The 18,447-nt window shown below is 35.6% G+C and overlaps 3 protein-coding genes across 5 annotated transcripts; 1 reads left to right on the top strand and 2 right to left on the bottom strand.

Annotated features, from left to right (window-relative positions):
• Positions 1-6: 6 nt before the first annotated feature.
• LOC17879768 (probable starch synthase 4, chloroplastic/amyloplastic) lies at positions 7-5,159 on the top strand. Its single transcript, XM_023779893.1, has 16 exons — positions 7-254; positions 737-1,064; positions 1,157-1,238; positions 1,322-2,345; positions 2,442-2,493; positions 2,616-2,738; positions 2,841-2,916; positions 2,995-3,179; positions 3,268-3,462; positions 3,552-3,623; positions 3,704-3,913; positions 3,996-4,121; positions 4,231-4,380; positions 4,467-4,528; positions 4,624-4,699; positions 4,838-5,159. Exons 1-16 carry the CDS (start codon positions 94-96, stop codon positions 5,015-5,017), a joined length of 3,102 nt encoding a protein of 1,033 aa, XP_023635661.1. The 5' UTR covers positions 7-93; the 3' UTR covers positions 5,018-5,159.
• A 121-nt stretch (positions 5,160-5,280) lies between these two features.
• On the bottom strand, positions 5,281-8,200 carry LOC17878145 (LEAF RUST 10 DISEASE-RESISTANCE LOCUS RECEPTOR-LIKE PROTEIN KINASE-like 2.4). Its single transcript, XM_023779894.1, has 5 exons — positions 8,028-8,200; positions 7,216-7,927; positions 6,774-6,817; positions 6,644-6,679; positions 5,281-6,551 (listed from the first exon to the last, which is right to left on the bottom strand). The coding sequence occupies exons 1-5, from the start codon at positions 8,080-8,082 to the stop codon at positions 5,425-5,427; spliced, it is 1,974 nt and encodes a 657-aa protein (XP_023635662.1). The 5' UTR covers positions 8,083-8,200; the 3' UTR covers positions 5,281-5,424.
• A 607-nt stretch (positions 8,201-8,807) lies between these two features.
• LOC17879202 (LEAF RUST 10 DISEASE-RESISTANCE LOCUS RECEPTOR-LIKE PROTEIN KINASE-like 2.4) lies at positions 8,808-18,049 on the bottom strand. Of its 3 annotated transcripts, none has more exons than XM_006286096.2 (5): positions 14,215-14,292; positions 13,438-14,122; positions 10,331-10,362; positions 10,187-10,219; positions 8,808-10,103 (listed from the first exon to the last, which is right to left on the bottom strand). In XM_006286096.2, the coding sequence occupies exons 1-5, from the start codon at positions 14,267-14,269 to the stop codon at positions 8,950-8,952; spliced, it is 1,959 nt and encodes a 652-aa protein (XP_006286158.2). In that variant the 5' UTR covers positions 14,270-14,292; the 3' UTR covers positions 8,808-8,949. The 3 variants fall into 3 exon arrangements, with proteins under 3 accessions (XP_006286158.2, XP_023635663.1, XP_023635664.1); XM_023779895.1 differs by lacking the exons at positions 8,808-10,103; positions 10,187-10,219; positions 10,331-10,362; positions 13,438-14,122; positions 14,215-14,292 and adding exons at positions 14,958-16,164; positions 16,256-16,288; positions 16,395-16,426; positions 17,110-17,803; positions 17,884-18,049; XM_023779896.1 differs by lacking the exons at positions 8,808-10,103; positions 10,187-10,219; positions 10,331-10,362; positions 13,438-14,122; positions 14,215-14,292 and adding exons at positions 14,958-16,164; positions 16,256-16,288; positions 16,395-16,423; positions 17,110-17,803; positions 17,884-18,049.
• Positions 18,050-18,447: the final 398 nt, after the last annotated feature.

The following is an 18,447-nucleotide window of genomic DNA, read 5'->3' as shown; positions in this document are numbered from 1 at the left end:
GTACTTGAAGAAATAAAATGTTTTTTTCTGAAAACCTTCATTGAAGCAACTTTTGTATCTTTCTTCGTTTAGGGAATTTTTTTCTGATTAAACATGACGACGAAGCTATCGAGCTTCTGCTTCTTGACTCATGGATTAGCAGCAGGAATCTCCTGCGAGAGAGAACATGGAACTTCTCGTAGATTTTTCTATCTCCCTTCGTCGCGTCGATTAGTTTCTACTTCTTGTAAGATGCGACAGCAACGTGGTTTCGAGTGAGTGATACTATTTTTTTCGATTTTGATTGATTTCTGTGTTGGGTTTTGAGAGTTATATATGAATTTGATTGATTTAATGTTGGCAATTTCATTTGGCATTTTCAGCGATTGTGCTCTTAGATATCTTGCTTGTAGTGGTTGTTTACCTTTAAACTTATCTCTGGTTTCTAGTTTTGAAATTCTGATTTTGAGTTTTCTTTTTTTTTATGCGTTTGAATGTTTGTTTTCCTTAGCTTAGCTATTTTGGTGATCATAGATGTGAATTTGCTTATGATTATCTTGATTTTAAATTCATTTATTTCGGCATAATGAGTTTAGAGAGGAGTCTGAGAATCAAAGGCTTTACTTGGAAACTAGATACAATATATGTTGGTTTTGATATTTGATGACATTAATTTGTTGTATACTTGTGTGCATAGTGCTTTGCCTCTTTGATTCCTTTCATTTCTCATTTCCTGATGTGCTGAAAAAAATTTCAGCCCGAGTAAAAGACAAGAGATCAAGAAAGGCTCTCCTGAACCGATCCTATCGATAAATTCAAGTCTTCAGCGCAACAGCGATGAGGAATCAGAACCTGAAAACGGTTCTGCTGACAGTGTGCCGAGCCTCAAGTCAGATGTAGAAAAGGGCACCGTAGATATTAATCATGTTGATGAGAATACTGAAAAGAGAGAGGATATACAAACAATTGAAGTAACTCGGCGCAAAAGTAGACCTGCAAAGAAGAAGGAGGAGAATGTTAATGCCACTACTGATGATGGACAGAACTTGAACAGTTTAACTGTGCCTGAGGTTGCAAAAGCTTTGGTATGGATTTCTTTTTAGTGTTTATGGTGTATTGTAACTCTCCTCTTCTGAAAAAGGTCTTCATAGGATCATTTTTGTAAATTATTTTCCAGTCCATTAACAAAAGTGGAGGCGAGCAGATTTCAGATGGACAGTTTGGGGAACTTATGACAATGATAAGAAATGCAGAAAAAAGTAATATTCCCTATATGATTGGTTATGTGTATTTCCTGATCTTGTGAAAGCCGTCATTAATCACTGATGTCTTGTTGTGGCAGATATTCTTCGCCTCGATCAAGCACGGGCCAGTGCGCTTGACGACCTTAACAAGATTCTAAGTGAAAAGGAAGCATTGCAGGGTGAAATCAATGTCTTGGAAATGAAATTGGTCGAGACTGATGAAAGGATTAAAACTGCTGCTCAAGAGAAAGTACATGTAGAGCTTCTCGAAGAACAGTTAGAGAAGCTTCGTCATGAAATGATCTCCCCCCCAGAAACTGATGGTTATGTGCTAGCTCTTAGCAAAGAGCTCGAAACATTGAAGATGGAGAATCTCACTTTGAGAAATGATATAGAAATGCTTAAGTCAGAACTTGACAGTGTTAAAAATACTGGTGAACGTGTGGTGGTGTTGGAAAAGGAGTGCTCAGGTTTGGAATCTTCTGTAAAGGATTTGGAGTCTAAGTTATCGGTTTCTCAGGAAGATGTCTCCAAGCTTTCTACTCTTAAAACCGAATGCACTGATCTATGGGCAAAGGTAGAGAATCTACAGCTGTTGTTAGATAGAGCTACCAAACAAGCAGAGCAAGCTGTTATAGTATTACAGCAGAATCGAGATCTCAGAAATAAGGTCGATAAAATTGAGGAATCACTTAAAGAGGCTAATGTTTATAAAGAATCTTCAGAAAAAATTCAGCAGTACAATGAGCTAATGCAACATAAGGTGACATTACTCGAGGAGCGGCTTGAAAAATCTGATGCAGAGATATTCTCGTATGTTCAATTATATCAAGAATCGATAAAAGAATTCCAGGAAACACTTGAAAGTTTGAAGGAAGAAAGCAAGAAAAATTCTAGAGATGAACCGGTTGATGATATGCCTTGGGATTATTGGAGTCGGTTACTGTTAACGGTTGATGGATGGTTGCTTGAAAAGAAAATAGCAAGCAATGATGCTGACTCACTAAGAGAAATGGTATGGAAGAAGGATAGAAGAATTCATGATACTTATATTGACGTCAAAGATAAGAATGAACGTGATGCCATCTCTGCATTTCTCAACCTTGTCTCATCTCCAACAAGGTTATCATCGTCTTCTGGAAAATTTCTTTGTTTGTTTGTGGGTTTTCAAAGTTTTTTAAAACGTAACCTATTTTCGTCATCTTATGTTGATTCTAGTTCAGGATTGTATGTCGTTCACATTGCAGCTGAGATGGCACCTGTAGCTAAGGTGTGTTCAGCTAAACCCCCAAAAATATCTCTTGCTTACATGTTAATTTTCTGAAATAGAAGCATTGCATGGAAGTGTTTCTACTTTACCCCCTTTCGTAATTCCTTATGTAATTTTTGTAGGTGGGAGGCTTGGGAGATGTTGTGGCCGGTCTTGGTAAGGCATTGCAAAGACGAGGTCATCTGGTAGAGATTATTCTCCCCAAATATGACTGTATGCAGTATGATCGCGTGCGTGACTTAAGGGTAATATTTTTACCAATATGATAAATAAATTAATTATAAGAGGACTTTAACTTTTCCTTTTTAGTTTTTGTTCTTGATGATAGTTTGATTTATGCACTGCAGGCTTTGGATACTGTTGTGGAGTCATATTTTGATGGAAAGCTATACAAAAACAAAATCTGGATTGGCACTGTTGAAGGTGAAGTGACTTAGTTTTTTTTCTTGTGTTTGTGTCTTTTGGTTTTCAAAGTGATTCAAAGTTTCTCTCTGTTTACAGGTTTGCCTGTGCATTTTATTGAACCTCAACATCCGAGCAAATTCTTCTGGAGAGGACAGTTTTACGGAGAGCAAGATGATTTCAGACGCTTCTCATATTTTAGCCGAGCTGCATTAGAGTTGCTTCTTCAGTCTGGCAAAAAACCCGACATCATACATTGCCATGACTGGCAAACAGCTTTTGTTGTACGTTTTGATCTTATTTTTAGGCAGTCGCATATTTGATTTTGTTTAGGATATATTTTGAAGCTATATTGTTTTAATTTTATTACAGGCACCGCTTTATTGGGACCTGTATGCTCCAAAGGGATTAGATTCTGCAAGAATATGCTTTACATGTCACAATTTTGAGTATCAAGGTACCGCGTCTGCTTCGGAATTGGGATCTTGCGGGCTTGATGTTAACCAGTTAAATAGACCAGACAGAATGCAAGATCACTCGTCTGGAGATAGAGTCAATCCTGTTAAGGTAAAAAAAATGATTACAAAGCCAATATAAACCAAGAGAGAATTTCGACCGTGTACTCTTGTTCATCTCTCTTTCTCCTTTTGGTCCAGGGTGCTATAATTTTCTCGAATATTGTAACAACCGTGTCCCCTACTTATGCACAAGAAGTTCGAACAGCCGAGGTAGAAGACTTTCCTTTGGTATTTTCGTTCAATGTTTGTTAACCAAAGCTTACATAGTAATCGGTTTAATGTATTTACAGGGAGGAAAAGGACTTCATTCGACACTTAATTTTCACTCCAAGAAATTCATGGGAATCCTTAATGGCATTGACACGGATTCATGGAATCCTGCCACTGACCCTTTCCTCAAGGCTCAGTTCAACGCGAAAGATCTACAAGGGAAAGAAGAAAACAAATACGCCCTTAGAAAGCAACTTGGACTTTCTTCAGCCGAGTCAAGACGGCCTCTGGTAACTTCATGTTTCCGCGAATGCTGAGAGAGTCTTGAGCATTCAGATTCAGTTAATTTATTATACATTTACTTTGGTGTAGGTTGGTTGCATAACAAGATTAGTGCCACAGAAAGGAGTTCATTTAATCAGACATGCCATATACAGGACGTTAGAGTTAGGTGGACAGTTTGTACTTCTTGGTTCTAGCCCGGTTCCACATATTCAGGTAACCAACCTGGTCCCTGAGATGCTCACTAGCTTCTCCCTCTTCATTTCGTCTATCTAATTTCCGTTTCTTGGTTTTTTGAGCTTTGATGCATTTTGGTTTTTTCTAGAGAGAATTTGAAGGTATTGAACAACAGTTTAAGAGCCATGATCATGTCCGGTTGTTACTGAAATACGATGAAGCTCTGTCTCATACAATTTATGCAGCATCTGATTTGTTCATCATTCCTTCAATTTTTGAGCCGTGTGGACTTACTCAGGTACAATATAAAACATGATCTGAAACCAAACCATTGATGTGACTAAATATCGGCTATTCTCATTGTTGGATTCTTTTCTTACACAGATGATCGCTATGAGATATGGCTCTATTCCAATTGCGCGAAAAACCGGAGGCTTGAACGACAGGTAAAACCAAAATTGATACCTGGTCTGAAACATTGCTTATCTCTAGATGACATTGGTTTAAAGATCATTTCTTCTTATTTTAAATCCTTTTTCAGTGTCTTTGACATCGATGATGATACAATACCAACTCAATTTCAAAATGGATTTACATTTCAAACCGCAGACGAACAGGTAAATTAACTACTCTCTCTTCTTTTCAAATCTTTATCAATCTTTGCTCATCATAGCTGAAAACAGTGGTGAGCATTTGTATAATCCGTTCAGTTTTGTTTCGGTTCATATGTCCTGAACAAAAAAATGTGAAAACAGGCTTTCAATTATGCATTGGAGCGAGCATTTAATCATTACAAGAAGGATGGAGATAAATGGATGAAACTAATAGAGAAAGTGATGAGTATAGATTTCAGTTGGGGATCATCGGCTACTCAGTACGAAGAACTCTACTCGAGATCAGTGGCCAGAGCAAGATCTGCTGCTAACCGCATGTGAGTTTCACATAGCTCCTAGAGATTCTTTCTTGTAACACACATTCATCTTTAGTTAAATATATCTTTTTACTTGTTCATAATAGAAAAAAAAAACATTTGGGAGTTCCAGTCACATTCATAAGATTTATACTCCCTTCCGTTCATATGATAATCTACGTTCATCAAAATAGTTATGAATAATAACCACATAGTGTATATTACTTATTTAAGGTTATAATCCATGTAAAGATCAAGTCTTAGCAGAAGACCACGTTTGTTTTTAAATCTTATCAATATGTGAGAATTTGATTAATCTTAGCATCTATTTAAAGTTTTACACAGGTTCATACCAAAATACAATTACAATTACAAAAACTATGATTCAATCCATTGTGACTATATCTCGAAGAGAAGATTCATCAGAGTATCTTAGAGAGTTATTCTCTCTAACTGGTTTGTTGTCGCGAAACTACTACAAGTCTCTTGACTCTCTTCAACACTTTCCCAAGCTGTTACCACATGTAAATTCAGTAGGGGCTTAGGTGGAACCTGCAGAGCTTCTAGGTTTCCCTCCAACATTTCAACGACTTTTCTCATTGGAGGACGATCAGATGGATTGGTCTGGATACACCACAATCCCACCAATGCCATTTTCTTCACTATCTTCTCTTCTTCTTCAACTATATGATCTCCGAAATATTTCATGGTTTCTTTCCTCTCGAGGTCTTCATAGATCCAATCAGGGAAGTACATTGAAATATTCTTGGATGTAGACTCAGCTCTTTTTATGTTCTTTGCCCCAATCATCTCAAGAACCACCATTCCATAACTATACACATCCGACTTATGTGAAACTCCTCCAAAGTTCTTGGAGAACACTTCAGGAGCAATGTACCCAATGGTCCCTCTAGCGTCTAGCAACGATATGACACTGTCTTTCTTTTTGCAAAGTTTGGCAAGACCGAAATCCGAAATTTTCGGGCAAAAGTCTTCGTCCATCAGTATATTTTGTGGCTTTATATCAAAATGCACAATCTTCGATACACAACTATTGTGCAAGTACTCTAACCCACGAGCAACGCCAACCGCAATGTTGTATAAAATTTTCCAGTCCATCTTCGTTGGCATATTCTTGGATATAAACTTGTCAAGCGATCCATTTGGCATGAACTCGTAAATTATAGCTTTGTTGCTCCCTTCATAGCAAAATCCAAACAGAGAGACGATATTAACATGAGATGCTCTACTCATGCTAGCTAATTCATTGATGAACTCTTCTCCATTCCCCTTTGACTCCTTCAAGATCTTCAACGCAATATCTCGGCCACTAGCATCGAGTAATTTTCCTTTATAGACAGTTCCAAATCCTCCTTCCCCTATAACATAAGCGAATGAGTTGGTCATCTTCTTGACGTTTTCATAACTATATCGTTTCAACATTACAGCCGCTTCAATGTTGTTGTCATTACAAGGACTGTCTCTTCTCTTGCTCCTTGCGTTCATTATTACCGCAGCCACAACTATAATGATTACTACAACTAAAGTTACTGAGACACCTGAAAGAAAAATACACCTTAGAAACGTAGGTATTTAATCATGTACATCAATGAGCAAGAGACCTATAGTTGCAATGAAGGGGTATAGTTACCGAGTATGGGTTTTAACTTCCGTTGATGAGAATGATCTATAACATATATCAAAAAAAAAAATGATTAACAAATCTAAAAGACACATGCGTACATTATTTGTCGTGTTTAAGAAAACGAAAATGAACTTACGTTTCGCCCCAGCTAATGGAGGAACCATTGAGCTTATGTTGTTGCTTCTCCAACCAAAGAACATCATCACAATTAACAAATACAGTAATTAGTACTGTACATCACATAATTATATTCTTTTTTAAATATGTGAAAATGAATATATTCGACCCATACTTTCCAAAATGTTAAAGGTTACTCATCTAATTAAGAGAATAAAAATTTGTCACATACTTACACGTTGTTCTCTTCCTGTTCCTAAATAAAAGTTTTTCTAGATTTTTGTTTCTTAAAAATAGATTTATTACTTTTGTTGTGTATTTTTAATAATTGGTTATAAACTTAAATAAATACTGATTGAAATTAATCTGAATTTTTTTAAGTTATTCTTGGTTTTGGAGTTATGAGAATTGTTTAGTACAAAAAAAAAAATAGTTAGTCGAAAACTGGATGCGTGTATCACCTGATAGTGTTGTTGTTGAGAATCGACGAAGAACCGCAAAACGTGACGACGTAATCAGTTGAGTTTGGACAAGTGAAAGTACTGACATGGTCGTCGTAAGCATAGGCATAAGCACTTGGACACGCGCTCTCGAAGTTGTTCGTGTACGTCGTCGGTTTGCAATTCTCTTTGGACTTATAATCATTGGTGCAACAAATCTCCGGCGCACCTGATTCTTGACACGAGCTACTACAAGCTACTAGCTTCTCTCCTGAGAACGTCTTGAGATCCTCTGGACAAGTCTTGTTCAGATCAACCACACAACCGGCGGGGATACATGTAGTAGTACTAGTAGTCTTCTGCGACGGGACCACCACGATCGGAAGATTATATCCGTATTCGACACTTACGGTGTAGCTGTCAAAACCGCCTTTGATATCGAATCTGAAGTAGACGTAAGTCACCGGAGTCCAACTGTAATCATCAAGAGAGCATTCTATTTTTCCCGATTCGCAGTCTCCCGTTACGCAAGAGAAATTCCCTGCGGCCGTGGAGCAGAGCGTCCTACCTGAGATAATCCCGTACCACGAGGAAGGCGCGTTGATATCGCGCACCTCCCCCGTTTTGAGAGCGAAGCCTGTGGTGGTAATTTGGGAGTTCCATGAGTAGATTACTGGCCACACAGTCTGATCACATTTGTTCTCTATCGTTAAAATACTCCTTGACAACACTCCTACGAATTATTACATATATATGTAACCAAAAAAAAAGATACAATTGATAAATCAACAGTAAAAAATTGTTAACCATGAATTAAAAAAAGATGATCATACCGGAGACGAACAAATGTGAAGCAAGGAAGATAATTATTGGAAACCTTTCCCCCATTTGGACAAATACACTCTGATGATCCTATATATTATATATATTGTGTTTAGAGTTTAGGGTTTCTAGAATCTAAATTACATTCGTTTAGTGCTAATCTATGTATGTTGTATGATTCTGCGTTGTGTCTGTCGGTTCGTGAGATTTATAGAAAAAGAGATGTTCGAAGATTTCAATCCTTAGTACAGTTTGGTTTTTGTACGTAGCTGTGTGTTATCGGGTTGACTCTTTTTTTTTTCCTTCAGTTATACTCAATCAACTTATTGTATTAAATGGTAGACTCGGTCCATTTTGTATTGTAGATATTGAATGATGTTGCTTTCACTAATTAATAATGCTCTCCTTATCCATGGTTCTAAATTCTAACTGGTAAGTTAGCTATGCATAGTAGATATATGTATTATCTGATAATATCGTGCTTATATTAATTGTAGAGTAGGGTCGTCTAAGAGATGATGCAATCCAGATTGATGCTGATATTTAACCACCTAACTAAAAGCTTTGTCTGCTACGTTTAAGGACAAAGGATATGAATTAATCTTAGATAAAACATAAACTTTTCTTATTTTCTAATATTGCTTTTAGACTCATAAGACTAACAATAATGATGGCCTAAGTAGTAAGCCCGGGCTTGGTAAATAAGAGTTCCACATTTTTTTACGACCATTCTTCAACGTAATTCTAAGGTGTCAGATTTTAGCATCTAGAATAACATATACATCATTCAATAAGCAAAGGTCCGTTTATTTCGCATAAATGATCGATGAAGCAACAGTGAAGAGCAACACAATAAATTTGAGTTTCATCAAGAATTCCCAACAAGAAAATCCCAACATTTTCACAACTTTCTTTTGTCTCTTCCACAAAACCTTAAACTGGTTCCTTGGAAACGACTGGAGTATATTGGCTAGTAGAAGGAGTTTTTCTCTCTAACAAGCTTAGTGTCGAAGACTCGTGACTATCTTCAGCAGTTTCCCAAGCCGCTACTAGGTGTATGTCCAAGGGAGGCTTAGGTGGAACCTGTAGAGCTTCTAGACTCCCCTCTAACATTTCAACAACTTTTCTCATTGGTGGACGATCAGCTGGATTGGTCTGTATACACCACAAACCCACTAATGTCATCTTCTTCACTATCTCCTCTTCTTCTCCTTCGATTATTTGATCTTCCAAAAGTCTCATGGCTTCTTTCCTCTCAAGATCCTCATAGACCCAATCTGGAAAGTACATTGAACTTTTATTGGACGTAGAAGTTTCAACTTCTTCTCTTTTCGTTGCCCCGATCATCTCAAGAACCACCATTCCATAACTATACACATCTGACTTATGCGAAACTCCTCCATAGTTTTTGGAAAACATTTCAGGAGAAATATACCCTACGGTCCCTCTCGCGTCTAACATGGATATGATACTTTCTTTCTTTTTTCCGAGCTTAGCAAGACCGAAATCTGAAATCTTCGGACAAAAGTCTTCGTCTATGAGTATATTCTGTGGCTTTATATCAAAATGCACAATCTTGGATACACAACTATTGTGCAAATACTCTAACCCGCGAGCAACACCTACCGCAATGTTGTATAAAGCTTTCCAGTCCGTCTTCGTTGACATATTCTCGGAAATAAACTTGTCAAGGGATCCATTCGGCATGTACTCATAAATGATAGCTCTGTTACTCCCTTCATAGCAAAATCCAAACAGAGAAACAATATTAACATGAGAAGCTCTACTCATGCTAACTAGTTCATTGATGAACTCTTCTCCATTCCCCTTTGACTCTTTCAAGATCTTCAGTGCAATATCTCGGCCGCTGGCATCTGGTAGTTTTCCTTTATAGACAATCCCAAATCCTCCTTTCCCAAGAACATGAGCAAACGAGTTGGTCATCTTCTTGACTTGTTTGAAACTATATCGTTTCAACATCACAATGGCTTCAATGTTCTCGTCGCTCAATCCACCCTTTCTTTTTGCTCTCACAACTACCGCAATCACAACAATAATGATCAACACAGCTAAAGCTGCTGAGACTCCTGGAAGAAAAAACAAGTAAAAATTAGGTGCTATGTACATGATATGGCAACAGAGATAGTTATGATTGCCATGAAGGTGGTACCAAGTATGGGTTTTAACTTCCGTAGAGAATTATCTGCAAATGTATGATCAATACAAAAATTATGATTAAACATAATTTAAACAAAACCAAAATAAACATCGCATAGACATTATAATAAGAGGAAGGAAACAAAATTTTACTTACGTGTTGGTTCTAGTAATGGAGCCATCGAGCTTCTGGTATTGATTTTTTTTTTTCCAATCAAATAACATAATTACATATAGGAAATTAGGAAAATTAGTTTATTGAATTGCATTCAAAACAATAAAATTTATAAATCTACTAGTATATAACCTGAATCATCTCACCAAAAAAAAAGAAAAAAACTATATAACCTAAATCATGAAATGTATTTATAAATTATCATATCCTCGAGTCTTGTTTTGGCACCAAAAAGTATTATAAGAACAACACCAAAACAATGCGACGTATCTACCAAATTTTATATCATAATGTAGTATTATAAAATTTTCAAAATATTCAATTAACGCCTGCCCCTATAAATTCTTGGGTTGGTGGGGGATTTCCAAATATTAATTTTGTTTTTGTTAGTCTCTTAAAAACTATAAACATATATCATCGCCTTTACATAAAACTACACCTATGCACCAACTAAACAACTATGGACTAGTTGCCAACTTGTCATATGTGGGGGCGTTTCCATACAATATCTTGGAGATTTAAAAAAAAGAAAAATTATATAAAAATTAAATTAAATTAAAATTTATAATTTGAGAAAACTTTATAATTATTGAAAAATTTAAAAATTTAAAACATACATAAGATAAAGTTAAGGAATGAAAGAAAGAAGAGAAAAATTAAGAAAAATGATTTTTTCCCTTTATATATACTAGGGCTGTCAACCCGTGCGTTGCCGCACGGGGAAATGAAAACTTAAAGTAATTAACATTGTTAAATAACGGTTTTGAGTGGAAGATTGATTATAATCTTCTAATTGTATATTTTTTTAATTTAATTTACGAATTTATTTTCTTTACTTTTTCTATATTATATTATGATATATTAGATTTGTGAGACTGAGAAAGCTTTCTTACTATTTTATCTTTATCTTTCAAATGATATTTTTCTGTTGGTATCGCTGCATTTTAATACTGATGATCCTAGAGAGTCAAAAGAGTTCAACATTTATGAACGGCCATTTTTTCTCTTAATGTGCCCCTTCTTTTGCTTTATTTAAAAAAACAAAGATGTCAACGCAATTATGAAATGAACTTATAGCTACTGCCCTTAAAAGAGTATTAAAGATTCATGCCTTTTCCTTTCACAAAATATAAGAAGCTTTTTGGATACAAAGTTCAACTATTTCTATCATAATACATGTTTCAAACACCAACGAATCATTAGTCCTATAAAACTAATGAGACAACTCTACAGATTCAACTAAATTTAACATAACATTATAGGAACATAAACAATGCCTAAAGAAACATCAATGAGAAAGAATATGCTTGAACATGAGTCAGTCAACGCCGATTAGTAAATAGAAAAATAATACTTAGATTTTTTTAAACTCAGAGGTGTGTAACAATACTCAGAAAAACAAAAACTCTTTTCAAGTTCCATAGAAATCTATATATATAAACAAAGAGGTGTGAAAACAAAAAGATGTGAAAAATATCAGGTGTGAACATTTAAAGCTAGGAGTACGACGAATAAACACAATTGTTAGATATAAAACCTGAGGGTACGACGAATAAACACAATTGTTGGATATAAAACCTTGCAACTTTTGACATCATTAACAAATATAAATCGTTAGATGAGATAACAAAAACAATCTCATCCGTTAGATTAAAACGATGACATCAGCAATCATAAAAAGTGAAATATGCTTGAACATGAGTCGGTCAACGCCGATTAGTAAATAGAAAAATAATACTTAGAGTTTTTTAAACTCAGAGGTGTGCAACAATACTCAGAAAAACAAAAACTCTTTTCAAGGTCCACATAAATCTATATATATATATAAACAAAGAGGTGTAAAAACAAAAAGATGTGAAAAATAACAGGTGTGAACATTTAAAGCTAGAGATACGACGAATAAACACAATTGTTATATATAAAACCTGGGGGTACGACGAATAAACACAATTGTTGGATATAAAACCTTGCAACTTTTGACATCATTAACAAATATAAATCGTTAGATGAGATAATCAAACCAATCTCATCCGTTAGATTAAAACGATGACATCAACAATCATAAAAAGTGGGTTTGCTATTATATATAGATATCCTAGAGAATTTTTGAGGAATGCCCCTTTTAGTGTATCCTTTTTTAAAAATACTTTTCTTTTCTATCCATTTTTTAAAATACCCCTTTTCAAATATGAAAAAATTATAAACTTTTATATGGTTGATAAGGTACATCAAGATCATCATTACTACTGGAAGACTAAATCCAAATAATTATAAGGTTTTAAGAGGTTCTAAACGGCATTTATAAAGTTTTTACAAGGTTTTTAAAAGGTTTACAAAGTTTTTATAAAAGGTTTTTAAATGATTTTTAAAAGGCTTTTATGCGGCATTTATGAATATATATATATATATATATATATATATATATATATAAATTTGCACACATATAAAGATAATTTGTGTTTATAAATATAAACTTACACATATATTTTTGATAAATTTCAAATTTTATAGTGACTTTTTTTTATTATATATATATTTATTCTACAGAATCTTGCCACGTGTACGCTTCTTATCACAATACTTAGATCTTAAATAAGATAACTTCTTAGACATTTTGATGTATTTTTGATTTAATTAAATCACAAATAATCCTAAGATCTATCTAAGATCTTGCCTATAATGATGGTCTTATAATGATGGTCGATAATAATGATGATCTTAGAATATTTTTTTGTTAGAATATTTTCATGATACTACGTTAACTAAATAGCCAAACTGTAGAACTTTTATTGCGAAAAATATTCTAGCGCTTTTTATCTGTACGATAACCTCATGTGGATAGGGAATCCACGCAAAATTTTAACAAAGTACTGCCTTGATTTATATGATTACATGTCGCTTTACATAATAATTGAATAATGTTTTTTTTTTAATACTTGTTTTAAACAAAGCACTACATATTTACCAAAAAAAAAATACTATCACTTAGACTTCCATTTTTTTTTGTAACAAATGACTATCTACCTAACGAGAATGTTTGACTTAATCAACACAATCAAGAAGGGAGTGAGAGGGGTAGAAAAACCAACCTGGTGATATTGGGAATGGAGGAGGGGCAAAACGTGATCACGTAGTCAGTTGAGTTTGTGCATGTGAAGGTGCTGTTATTATCGTTGAAGGCGTAGCTATAGGCGTACGGGCAAGCGCGGTCCAAGTTCTGCACATACTGTGTCGGCTTGCAAGTTTGCTTTGAGTTAAAGTAACGAGTGCAACAGTTCTCTTGGGAACCAGATTCTCGACACGCGCTGTTACATGCGACTAAATCTCGCCCGACAAATTTCTTAAGATCATTCGGACATGTCTTGCTCAAGTCAACCATACAACCTGAGCTGATACATGTCGGGATCGATGGAACAACCTTTAGTGGAAGGTTGTAACCGTACTCGAGGCTGATGGTATAGCTGTTGGTACCGCCGTCATCGATTCTAAACAAGATATAAGTGACCGGAGACCAACTGTATGACCCGGGACACTCGATCCCGCGGGATTGGCAGTCTCCCGTGGCGCACGTGAAGTTTCCTGTTGAATCGTTGGAGCAAAGCGTCCTAGCCGAGATAAGACCGTACCATGAAGATGGCGCTGGTATGGCACGCGCCTCTCCGCTTTTGAGAGTGAAGCCGGTGGTGGAGACTTGTGACCGCCATGAGAAGATGACTGGCCAAATTGTTTGATTGCATTTGTTCTCTATAGTTAGGATACTTGTGGAAAACACTCCTGCTTGTACAAAATCAAGAATTATAAAGAAGAAGAAAAAAAACAGTTAAAAACAAATCAAATAATCATCAATCGGATGAAAAATATGGTACCTGATACGAATATGTGTAAAGTAAGGAAGAGAACCAATGGCAACCTCTGCCTCATTGGCTTAAAGAAAAGAAAGAAAAAAAAAACAATGTTGTGTTGTGTTTTCTCTTGCTTCTTCATTGTAGTTTAGTAGAGAGATTCCAGAAGCAATAAAGTAGTCAGCACTCAGCAGCTAGGATTAAAAAAATGAAAAGAATTAACAAATAATAAAGTCAACCTTAGGTTGATTTTAAGGAATTATCATAAATCGTTTTTATTCAGCTCGGCTCAGATCAGTCTGCTGAATCAAAGTTTGTTTTAACGACGAAAACGTTTTTTTCACCATTAAAAAAATGGGATACCACAGTAGGATTTTGACATCAAAACTTCTGCAAATTAAAACTAAAAAATAATTAACACATAATTAATCAAAACAAACTTTGATTCACAAAAAATGATTACCAAATAATGTTTTTAACTACAAAGTAGAGGATATATATGAGAAGTTACCAAATAATGTTTTTCTAACGTATTCAGCAAACAAACTGCTAAAAAAAACATTATTTGGTAACTTCTCATATATATCCTCTACTTTGTAGTTAAGTTTTATCTTTGCTTTTTCGTCGTTTTGGGGAGAGTTTAGGGTAACATTATGTTAGGTTGGTTTATATAATTTCTACGTTGTGTTTCTCTGCTAATGTGGTTGATAAGTTCAAACCTTATCAGTTTGGTTGAAGCTGTTATTCTCCGATTACTTTGGCAAGGACATTGACAAGTATACTATTACATAATTTACATTTTGAGATAAGGAAATGCATATAATTTCACAACAAATTAAAATGTCAATTTCTGACCACTTATTCTGACTGAATACTGGCTTGATGTCAAAAGACTAGATGTCTCTTGACTCTCATCGGTAGTTTCCCAAGCCATTACAGCGGGTAAAGCCAAGATAGGTTTAGGAGGAACCACTATAGCTTCTAGACTTCCCTCTAACATTTCAACGACTTTTTTCATTGGTGGACGGTCACCTGGATTGGTCTGAATACACCACAAACCCACTAATGTCATTTTCTTCACTATCTCCTCTTCTTCTTCAATTACATGATCTTCTAAAATTCTCATGGTTTCTTTCCTCTCAAGATCCTCATAGATCCAATCTGGAAAGTACATTGTACTTTTATTGGACGCTGAGTTTTCAAATCCTTCTCTTTTCGTCGCCCCGATCATCTCAAGAACCACCATTCCATAACTATACACATCCGACTTATGCGAAACTCCTCCGTAGCTCTGAGTAAACACTTCAGGAGCAATGTACCCTACTGTCCCTCTTGCTCCTAACATTGATATGATACTATCATTTTTTTTGCAGAGCTTAGCAAGACCGAAATCCGAAATCTTGGGACAAAAATCTGCGTCCATGAGTATATTTTGTGGCTTTATATCGAAATGCACAATCTTGGACACACAACTATTGTGCAAGTACTCTAACCCATGAGCAACACCTAGCGCAATGTTGTATAAAGTTCTCCAGTCCATCTTCGTTGACATATCCTCGGAAATAAACTTGTCAAGAGATCCATTTGGCATGAACTCGTAAATTATAGCTCGCTTGCTTCCTTCATAGCAAAATCCAAACAGAGAAACGATATTGACATGAGATGCTATACTCATGCTAGCTAATTCGTTGATGAAATCATCTCCATCACCCTTTGCATCCTCTAAGATCTTTAGTGCAATATCGCGGCCACTGGCATCCAGTAATTTTCCCTTGTAGACAGTTCCAAATCCTCCTTTCCCGATAGCATGAGCGAATGAGTTTGTCATCTTCTTGACGTTTTTATAACTATATCGTTTCAACATTACAACCGCATCAACGTTCTCGTAGTTCGAATTTTTCTTATTCCTTGCTCTCACCATTACTACAGTCCCAACGATAATGATCATCAAGAAAAATAAAGCAGCTGAGCCACCTGGAAGAAGAAAAAAACAAGCAAAACTTAGGTGTTATATGCATGAGTGAGGAGGAGAAATGTGGTTGAAAACTTGCAATGAAGGTGGTACCGAGTATGGGTTTTAACTTCTGTTGAGAATTATCTGAAAATTTATCATACAAATAACATTATCATTTATCAGTAACACAAAAAGATGTATATATTGCATATTTTTTTGTTGAATGAAGAATAACAAAACTAAATCTTACGTTTTGGTCGTAATGGAGCCATCGAGCTTCTGCTGTTTCGCCGAGTAAGTAACATATATTATTAGTTAATCGCATTATACGTATATGATTTGTTTTTGTGTGTGTGTGTGTGTGTGTGAAAAATCATTTATTCAGCAATTTACATAGGTCGACTAAATAATTGGAACATTAGGTTAATTTGATAAACCATTGCAACATTTAATTTTTTTATTTAATGAACCATTTGTAGTTTTAGATTTATTTGGTTTACGGTTAGGTCTCTTTATGATACTTTAATTAATTATATATTTAATTTTTAATTACTATAATTTTATTAGTGAAAATAAACCAGATTGACACAAATTTGATAAAATAAAAAATTACTCAATTAAGTGATTTTATAACCATTTAATCGAACCATTGCAAAAATTTGAAAAAGTGATATTGGGATATAGTAAATTATACACACGCACGCCATAGTAGAATGATCTAATTTAATTTTATAATAAAACTATATTACATAAATTTCCAAATCAACTAATCCAATAATTTTTTTAATTGGTGGGTTTATAAAAGGTTCTTTGTTTTAGTCGAGTAATATCAAACTATTAGGCCACTTGTAGCCATCGATTGAAAAGTCTTATTTGGTTTTGCTAAAATATCATTTAATTTACACCACGCAGGACCGTACGTGCGTGTGAAATAACGAACCGTACGTGCTTGTGATGGAATTTACCTGGTGGTATTAGGAATCGAGGATGGACAAAACGTGACTACGAAGTCAGTTGAGTTAGGGCATATGACCTTGCTGCTATTATCATTGTAAAGGTAGCTATAGGCGGTTGGACAAACCCGCTCGAAGTTGAGTGTGTACTCTGTCGGTTTGCAATTTTGCCTTGATCTGAAGTCATTAAGGCAGCAAATCTCCTTGCTACGGTATTTCCGACACGCGCTTATGCAACCGACTTGGTTCCCCCCGTTGAACAACTTAAGATCATCTGGACACGTCTTGTTCAGATCAACCACACAACCAGAGCTGATACATGTCCCGCTACTATGTGACGGGACAACCATTACCGGAAGGTTGTAGCCGAACTCGAGACTGATGGTGTAGCTGCTGAATCCACTGTCATTGTTATTTAAGTAGACATAAGTCACGTCAGCCCAACTGTATGTGCCGGGACACTCCATCTTGCCGGATTTGCAGTCTCCTGTGGCGCACGTGAAACTTCCACTTGAGTTGGTTGAGCAGAGCGTCCGACCAGATATAAGACCGTTCCACGATGGCTGCGCCTGTAAGCTACGCGCCTCCCCGCTTCTGAGGGCGAAGCCGGTTGGGGAGATCGGTGACTTCCATGAGAAGATAACTGGCCAAACTGTGTAATCGCATTTATTCTCTATAGTAACTATACTCATTGACAATACTGATCCTGCGATCAAATTGAGAAGAATAAAAAAATTAGATATCAACAAAAGAAGAAAATAAACAGAGTTGAAGATATATCATTACCCGTTACGAACAAATGTATGGCGAGGAGAAAAATCAATGGCAATCTCTTCGCCATTAGCTTCAATAAAAACGAAAAAGATTGAAAGAATCACTTTTTATCATGTGAAGGAAAGGTTATGATTACTGACTTTGGTGATCGCAAGCCTACCAATTTCTAGATATCATTGGACGGAAGTTGTAGGCAAAAGCAAGGAGGGATGAGGATAAAATATCTATTATTGATGATAATGAAGTGTGTTGTTTTGTGGTTGAGTTGGACTGTTGGAGGATAGTTTCAGCAAGAATAAAAAAAAAAAAAAAAAAAAAATCTTTATGGGTCAACTTAATACAAAAGTATCTTGATGCATCAAGCTTTCCTTTTATCAAAAATGGATTGACTGGTCAAAAATGGCATTCGGTATTGTGATACAAGTTGCTTTTTGTAGGTATTATTGCGTTATCGAAAAATAAGGTGAACTTTTTCTACAAATACAGTTTATGTAGGCGATATCAATCTAGGTAGCTAGATGTGCCTTGTGCACTTAATCTTGGAGATTATTTTATAGATAGTACGTTGTAGAGGTT

This window comes from Capsella rubella, unplaced genomic scaffold (assembly GCF_000375325.1).
Source record: "Capsella rubella cultivar Monte Gargano unplaced genomic scaffold, Caprub1_0 scaffold_7, whole genome shotgun sequence".
Classification (NCBI taxonomy): Eukaryota; Viridiplantae; Streptophyta; class Magnoliopsida; order Brassicales; family Brassicaceae; genus Capsella; species Capsella rubella.
Note: the sequence above shows the minus strand (reverse complement) of the source record. Positions and strands in the feature narration are given on the sequence as shown.

Bases quoted from the DNA above. Each gene is read 5' to 3' on its own strand.
- LOC17879768 (XM_023779893.1), top strand. From the start codon at position 94: ATGACGACGAAGCTATCGAGCTTCTGCTTCTTGACTCATGGATTAGCA. The intron at 255-736 runs GTGAGTGATACT...AAAAAATTTCAG, and splicing joins CGACAGCAACGTGGTTTCGA to CCCGAGTAAAAGACAAGAGA. The intron at 1,065-1,156 runs GTATGGATTTCT...ATTATTTTCCAG, and splicing joins CTGAGGTTGCAAAAGCTTTG to TCCATTAACAAAAGTGGAGG.
- LOC17878145 (XM_023779894.1), bottom strand. From the start codon at position 8,082: ATGGGGGAAAGGTTTCCAATAATTATCTTCCTTGCTTCACATTTGTTC. The intron at 7,928-8,027 runs GTATGATCATCT...AATAATTCGTAG, and splicing joins TTCACATTTGTTCGTCTCCG to GAGTGTTGTCAAGGAGTATT. The intron at 6,818-7,215 runs GTGATACACGCA...TGGTTGGAGAAG, and splicing joins CTCAACAACAACACTATCAG to CAACAACATAAGCTCAATGG.
- LOC17879202 (XM_006286096.2), bottom strand. From the start codon at position 14,269: ATGAGGCAGAGGTTGCCATTGGTTCTCTTCCTTACTTTACACATATTC. The intron at 10,363-13,437 runs GTTGGTTTTTCT...AATCAATACCAG, and splicing joins TCCATTCCCAATATCACCAG to AAGCTCGATGGCTCCATTAC. The intron at 10,104-10,186 runs GTACCACCTTCA...TTTTTCTTCCAG, and splicing joins GAAGTTAAAACCCATACTTG to GAGTCTCAGCAGCTTTAGCT.